We start from the raw sequence: 6344 nt of genomic DNA, 5'->3' as shown, positions 1-6344 counted from the left end.
ATAAATTGTTTGTATAATATAAATACATACATTATGAAGAAATTTATTTTAAGATTAAAATAATTGTGTGCATTTAGGTATACAACATAACGACACAAATAGTATAATTTTTTAATAATATGAGCTGCTATAATTATATTATCTTTAAGTTTAGCTCTTGTAAGTTCCGATTATATTAACGATTTAAGCTTATAAAAATGTTGCCACTTAGAACTAAGAATTTGCATTACAAAGACACATCACTAAAAAGTATTTAGCATATTTTTATTGCAGCAAAAAATAAAACAAGATTTTTTTACATTTTCGCTGCTCTAAACCGTAATATAAGTCGTAGCTAGATATTAAGTAATACTAAGTATTTTTTACCAGAGTTATTCATATAAATCACAGCTTGACTTAATGTTGGCTTGAATTTCAGTAAGAAATTTACATTCCGTCCATTTTTTTTTGTTATTTAGCTGTAAATTTTATTGTATCAATGATATTCAATATACATTATGTACCATTGCTTAATTTTATTTTTGCGCGCTGTCCACTCCCTTTATTTAATTTGCAAAATTAAACGCTAATTTAATTTAAAATGGTCGAGACATTTTTATTGATCATTCCAATCCATGTAAAAGAATATATTATAACAAATAACTTAATTTGTGGGTCGCGAAGTATTTTTGTGCTGACGCACGGATGTTTTGAAAATATTAGGATCGATGTGGTTCAATCCAGTCTCGCTACTGACGCAGATCAGGTTATTTTCAGGCTCAGTTTTATCCAAGAGATGTGGTGCCAATAGAAGAAACAGTTGCTGAAAAGAAAACAATAACCAATAATATGTATGTAACGTACAACGGACGGTTCAGGCCAAGTACGGACACAGACCCAGGGAAAGAAAAAAAAACAAAACCAATATATTTTATCAAGGTCAATGCTTTTCTTATAGGCCTCTTAATATTTGACACTTTTGCTACTGTTATGCCTAATCAAACGCAATAACGCTGATAGCCTAGTAGTTAGGACCTCCCTAAGAGGTGATCCAGTTCCCAGCACACAAAAGGCACATGCTCGGTAAAGGAAAACATCGTTATAAACGACTAAGACACCGGGAGGTATCTTTGCATCGTTCGAGTCCATGTAGGACTGAATTGTATGTGCCCGTATTTATATCAAAATACCTACCAACTCAATGTCATGAACATAAGTTTCATTATTTACCCACTTTATAAAATTACCGTAACAATCGTGAGGAAACTGCATGCCTGGGAGTTCTCCACAATGTTATCAGAGGCGTGTGAAATCTATCAATCCGCATTGAGTCAGTCATTCAGCCATCTATGAATATTTCTAGTGAAGCGAAAAGTAAAAGAGGGCGTGAACGAGAAGAATCAATTGTGCCTAGATTTACCTCAGCCCATGGTATAAGGGGTAGATTGGCAAAAGCAGCCTGCCAGCCTGGCAAGCCGAGGTGGACTAGAGCCATCCTAAAGTAATAAGTGAAGGAGTCCGCGAGCCAGCCCCATGCGCCCTCCCTTGTCGCGAGCCACACCGACCAGGATCCACCGGTGTATATCAGGCATACCTACGAAGATCACATTAACATTACAAGAACACATGAAATACTAATGACAAATATATATTTGTACAAGATGTGCCCTGCGGCTTCGCCCGCGTAACTTTGAGAGGCAGCGTGCTGCTACATAGTCAACACCTATAGTCATTTATGAAATTGTTAGATATTTTTTTCACAAACATTTTTTTATCTTACTTTATTTTTTTTTTCAATGAAAAGTATACTATATTATTTCTAATACCTCCAAGAATATGTATAACAAGTTTCATGAAGATCGATTCAGTAGTTTTCGCGTGAAAGCGTAACAAACAAACTTACATTCACATTTATTATATTAGGGAGGAAAGGGAGGATAACCAAGCGTCACCTATAACTTACACGCGTATCTACAACAACTTCTGATTAAGCTTCTCATACATACCTACTATAATAATATATAGTACTAGGTACTAGGTTGGCATGATAACATCAAAACCGTGTCCAGTCTTTATAGTACAAGCTGCACAAAAAACCCAGGTCCAACAGTGGACGACTATCGGTAGAAATGATAATATTCATCCCCGATCATACCCGATATTCAACGATGAAATCAGCTAGATCTCATCTGTTTGTGTGTAATTCTAGGGTAGACACTTTGCCTTACTTCCTCTTTCTACCGGGTTAAACGTTATTTCGAATGAACCGATTTAGTCTTTCCCGCTGCATCCTAAATATGTTCTTGCTAAGTCCTGTGAAGTCTGCATTTACCTGTGTTCCGGAGCTTGGGGGCCAAACATGTGCCTATTTAGGCCACAGTTCCCCCCACTTTCACCATCACAAGAATTTGACTAGAGCTTTGGTTTAAAAGGGTTTGATAACATTTATCTAATGACACGAGCTTGTTAAATACCTACCTTTCCAATATTCCGGCAGTTGTCAATCTCGAAAACTTTGCTTTTGGTATTCAACACTGGGCGCGGTCCGGAATTCTGGCGCGTCATTGAAAAATCCAAAAGATCCTTTAGCGCAGGCGATAAGCACAAGTCATTTAAAGTGTTAATCCGAATTGATCCAACTGGTAAAATTTCATCGGCTGCAATAAATATACACATACCTATTAATTGTACGCCGATTTAAACAATTATAATATTCCAAAAACAGTTTCCGTCGGGAATTAAAGCTGGACCCTCTACTTATTAGACCTATAGCCTTCTTGTAGATTTCTAAATTTATATTATAATTTGTATAAGGTTTAGTACAAGGTTCCGCTAGAAAGGGAGATTGAATACATAACCAAACGGCTATCACCTATATTATTTCTATTCAATTTACATATTGTACACATAGCAACTACATTATGATAATTATAAAGGTTTAATATGCCTTTCCTGAATATTTATAATGCCATGTTAGCTGGAAGCCATCGGTAGATGCATAGAAGTTTCGGAGATCATCAGGTAGCAGGGCGGAATGCTTTTGCTCCCAATTGGAAAGTGCTACTCTATCGCATGGTGCCCGTCGTTCAACAACGACGTTTGATATCCTCGGATCGGACTCTAAAAATACCAAAATTTTTTTTAGTGATCAAAATTAGAAATGAGGAGATCCTCAAAAGAAGCAGAGTTACCAACAAAGCTCAGAGTTACGAGTGAATTATCGCAACGTTGCGCGTTGGGTGACTCACAATTAGGTACCTAGGTGGATAGGTGACATAAAATGACTACAGACCCAGGTGAAAAAATACAGTAAAATATAAAAATTCGCACAAAAGGCCTAGGAATGTTCAACTGCAGAAACCTACTGGTTGATGTCATTGTCTTTATTAATAATTTACATTACATATGCTCAATAAACCCACGATAGAAAAGCCTGTAAAACCTAAATTGTCAATGTCAATTTTCAAATGTCACTGTCACTGTCGAAATGTAGTGTACAATAATCACATGTGGATTTTAGTTATTTTCGAATTGATACTATGGTTTGGTAATTAATAATTATTAAGGAATAAAAGTTCAATTAAAGTAGGCTCTGTGATGACTACAAACGTAAAGCTATTACCTATTTATTCTATGAAGTATCACAGACGTCCAGTGGTAACATAACCTATCTTACATTTTGTTTAAACTTGTGTAGTCTAACTTTAATATCACGAAAAATGACAAATCCAAACGCTGGAGTTTGTGATATTAAAAAAGAATATATTGTTCAGAAACCAGAAAAAGTAGTTAATGTTGAAAATAATGATAGTCACAAACGAAAACTAAACGAGACCAGTGATACTGACCCAAAGAAAGCACGAAATAATGACCAATCTAATAAAAATAAAAAAAGAGGCCAAAACAAGGCAAGACCAAAAACATTTCAAGACAATAAGGAAAGTAAACCATGCCCTAGTATTGTAAATGTTAGTTCTAAAGATGAAATGAATCCTTGTCAATATTCTACTTGCAAATATATTCACAACCCCCTAGACTATTTAAAAACCAAAAAAGAGGATATTGGAAAAGAATGCCATTTGTTTAATTTGAGAGGTAGATGCCCCAGAGGAATATCATGTCGTTTTGGTTCTAGTCACATCACAGAAGATGGTTTTAATATTGTAGATGAAGTACAAGCTAAAATATGGAAGCCAGATACTAAAAATACACTACAACATGACCTTCAATTAAAATTGCAAAAAAGAAAATATGACTTTAACTTTGCTGAAAAGCTAGTTAAATGTTTAGATAAAAGAAATAAATCTGATAAATCAGAAAATGAAGGTGATTTGAAGACTACAGAAGCAAAAAGCTCTGATATCAGTAAGATTGGTGCTATACTTGATGATGATATAATTAAATTATTACCAAAAGAAAGAAAACAAATTGATTGGAATAATAAACTATACCTCAGCCCACTTACTACTGTAGGGAATTTACCATTTAGGAGAATTTGTAAGGAATATGGTGCAGATATTACCTGTGGTGAAATGGCCTTATGTGAATCAATGTTGAAAGGCTTTAAACAAGAATGGGCACTGGTGAAGAGACACAAGTCTGAGGATTTATTTGGGGCTCAAATATGTGGGAATAATGCTTATGCAATAACAAAAGTAGCACAATTACTGGAAGAAAATACTGAATTGGATTTCATTGATTTAAATCTTGGCTGTCCAATTGATTTAATTTATAAGAAAGGTGGAGGAAGTGGTATGATGCATAGAATTCCAGCATTAGAAGCATCAGTAAGGAGTGCATCTAAGTTATTGAGTATACCATTCACTGTAAAAATTAGGACCGGCGTATATCAGGATAAGAAAATAGCACACACTATCATTCCTAAAGTGGTGGATTGGGGTGCATCTCTTGTAACCTTACATGGTAGATCCAGAGAAGCTAGATATACTAAATTAGCTGACTGGGAGTACATTGAAAGCTGTGCCAAAGCTGCTGCACCATGTCCGCTTTATGGTAATGGTGATATCCTCAGTTATGAGGACTACAAGTACCGAAGAGAAATAGCACCAACTGTTCAGGGTGTGATGATTGGTAGAGGTGCTCTTATAAAACCATGGATATTTACTGAGATTAAAGAGCAGAAGTTATGGGATATAAGTAGCAATGAAAGATTTGATAATATTAGAAGGTTTACAAACTTTGGCTTAGAACATTGGGGCTCTGATACTCAAGGAGTTGAAAACACTAGACGCTTTTTACTTGAATGGTTATCTTTCTTGTACCGTTATATACCTGTTGGCTTGCTAGAGAGACCACCTCAAAAAATTAATGAAAGACCACCCACATACTTTGGACGCAATGACTTGGAAACTCTTATGGCCTCTGGTAACTGTGCAGACTGGATTAAAATAAGTGAAATGTTACTGGGTCCAGTTCCAGAGGGATTTCAATTTCTTCCGAAACACAAGGCAAATTCTTATTAATGACAATGTTATTGTATAATACTTGTATGTTTCTGTTAAATAAAAATTATTGTTACCCAAATGTTTTGTTAAACCCAGCGTAATATTCTCATAGAAGGAATCTTCAGATACTAAATCTACACAGAAACTCATTATTTTATATCAGTGTAAATCACTTTTTTATGCTTCAAAATACAATGAATTTTTATTTAAATTATTGTCATGGAAACTATAAAGCTACAAAATGTTGCCATAAGATACCAAATTCTTATAACATATCAACATTGAATTTGAAAATAGTCTGGTCTAGAATTATTATTAAATATTCAAATTTAACAAGATCATACAATGACTATTTAATTATTATTCATAGTTCTTAGACTATTTATTTCAACCTGCGTGTGTGCTTATACAAAACCAAAAAAGATAACTACAAAAATGTAAATAAAACTCAATGTTAATGTTCAAATTTTATTGTATGAAATAAGATACATATTGTTACCTATTTAGTCAGTGTCCAATAGATGTCCTACATAGGTATGAAATAATACATGCTCATCAATATAACAAGGAAGGTAGTGATAATAAATGGTAATATTCTTTCAAATATATGTAATACATTTAATTACTACTTTTGCAGCAATATTGCAAGATACTGAATAATGTAATATGTAAATCTTACAACCTACTTATTCATATTCTAAAAGAAAACCGATCTTACAGTAAATTATTATAAAAGCCAGAAAGCCTAACTCTCTTGTCTGACTGATATTTGTAAGCAATCTTACATTACTGTGTAATGTATATTTACTGTAATTATTTTATTTATAGCAATGCAATCTCTAATGATTGTCTAGGAATTAAACCTGAATGTGTATAAGACTTTCTTATCTCTCCCTGAAC

At 34.0% G+C, this 6344-nt stretch overlaps 2 protein-coding genes across 4 annotated transcripts; one reads left to right on the top strand and one right to left on the bottom strand.

The window, feature by feature from the left end:
• Positions 1-15: 15 nt before the first annotated feature.
• LOC120637241 (tubulin polyglutamylase complex subunit 2) lies at positions 16-5802 on the bottom strand. 3 transcript variants are annotated; one of them, XM_039908965.1, is made up of 5 exons: positions 5519-5802; positions 2932-3099; positions 2458-2636; positions 1400-1573; positions 16-802 (listed from the first exon to the last, which is right to left on the bottom strand). In XM_039908965.1, exons 1-5 carry the CDS (start codon positions 5592-5594, stop codon positions 644-646), a joined length of 756 nt encoding a protein of 251 aa, XP_039764899.1. In that variant the 5' UTR covers positions 5595-5802; the 3' UTR covers positions 16-643. The 3 variants fall into 3 exon arrangements, with proteins under 3 accessions (XP_039764899.1, XP_039764900.1, XP_039764901.1); XM_039908966.1 differs by lacking the exon at positions 5519-5802 and adding an exon at positions 3238-3405 and having other exon boundaries at positions 17-802; XM_039908967.1 differs by lacking the exon at positions 5519-5802 and adding an exon at positions 3345-3372 and having other exon boundaries at positions 17-802.
• LOC120637240 (tRNA-dihydrouridine(47) synthase [NAD(P)(+)]-like) lies at positions 3462-5523 on the top strand. The gene has a single exon (XM_039908964.1). It carries the CDS (start codon positions 3699-3701, stop codon positions 5460-5462), a length of 1764 nt encoding a protein of 587 aa, XP_039764898.1. The 5' UTR covers positions 3462-3698; the 3' UTR covers positions 5463-5523.
• Positions 5803-6344: the final 542 nt, after the last annotated feature.

Source organism: Pararge aegeria, chromosome 3, assembly GCF_905163445.1.
Source record: "Pararge aegeria chromosome 3, ilParAegt1.1, whole genome shotgun sequence".
Taxonomy (NCBI): domain Eukaryota; kingdom Metazoa; phylum Arthropoda; class Insecta; order Lepidoptera; family Nymphalidae; genus Pararge; species Pararge aegeria.
Note: the sequence above shows the minus strand (reverse complement) of the source record. Positions and strands in the feature narration are given on the sequence as shown.

Coding starts and splice junctions, on each gene's coding strand:
- LOC120637240 (XM_039908964.1), top strand. CDS start 3,699: ATGACAAATCCAAACGCTGGAGTTTGTGATATTAAAAAAGAATATATT.
- LOC120637241 (XM_039908965.1), bottom strand. CDS start 5,594: ATGAGTTTCTGTGTAGATTTAGTATCTGAAGATTCCTTCTATGAGAAT. Junction 3,100..5,518: donor GGGTTTAACAAAACATTTGG/GTAACAATAATT, acceptor TGGTATTTTTAG/AGTCCGATCCGAGGATATCA. Junction 2,637..2,931: donor ATGGCATTATAAATATTCAG/GAAAGGCATATT, acceptor TATTTATTGCAG/CCGATGAAATTTTACCAGTT.